The sequence below is a fragment of the Lottia gigantea genome (genome assembly GCF_000327385.1).
Source record: "Lottia gigantea unplaced genomic scaffold LOTGIsca_3728, whole genome shotgun sequence".
NCBI classification, from domain to species: Eukaryota; Metazoa; Mollusca; class Gastropoda; family Lottiidae; genus Lottia; species Lottia gigantea.
The window spans coordinates 1-730 of NW_008709270.1; the positions used below are offsets into that span (position 1 = coordinate 1).

General features: G+C 32.6%; 1 protein-coding gene across 1 annotated transcript in view; it reads left to right on the forward strand.

The window, feature by feature from the left end:
* Positions 1-534: 534 nt before the first annotated feature.
* LOTGIDRAFT_176773 (hypothetical protein) overlaps positions 535-730 on the forward strand; it is a gene marked incomplete at both ends in the record, with an annotated part of 2,576 nt that continues 2,380 nt past the window's right edge. Inside the window, one exon of the mRNA XM_009059147.1 lies at positions 535-670. Coding sequence (XP_009057395.1) covers positions 535-670 — 136 coding nt within the window. The remainder of the gene's footprint in view (positions 671-730) is intronic.

Sequence of the window (730 nt, forward strand, 5' to 3'; positions counted from 1 at the left end):
TCTGATAGCCAATGTTTTGATATTTTAGCTTGCCATATTGGTTGTGCTGATAGCCAATGTTTTAAATATTTTAGCTTGCCATATTGGTTGTGCTGATAGCCAATGTTTTAAATATTTTAGCTTGTCATATTGGTTGTTCTGATAGCCAATGTTTTGAATATTTTAGCTTGTCATATTGGTTGTTCTAATAGCCAATGTTTTTAATATTTTAGCTTGTCATATTGGTTGTGCTGATAGCCAATGTTTTGAATATTTTAGCTTGTCATATTGGTTGTTCTGATAGCCAATGTTTTGAATATTTTAGCTTGTCATATTGGTTGTTCTGATAGCCAATGTTTTTAATATTTTAGCTTGCCATATTGGTTGTGCTGATAGCCAATGTTTTGAATATTTTAGCTTGCCATATTGGTTGTTCTGATAGCCAATGTTTTGAATATTTTAGCTTGCCCTATTGGTTGTTCTGATAGCCAATGTTTTGAATATTTTAGCTTGCCCTATTGGTTGTTCTGATAGCAAATGTTTTGAATATTTTAGCTATATTTTAGCTTGCCCTATTGGTTGTGCTGATAGCAATGTTTTGAATATTTTAGCTTGCCCTATTGGTTGTGCAGATCGTCAATGTTTTAGTACCGGATGTATAAAATGCCAACCAGGTTATTGTAGAGCTTATGTAAGAAGGTAAGTTAAAGTTATCGACAAGATATTGCTACTTCCTTATTAAAGGGACAGA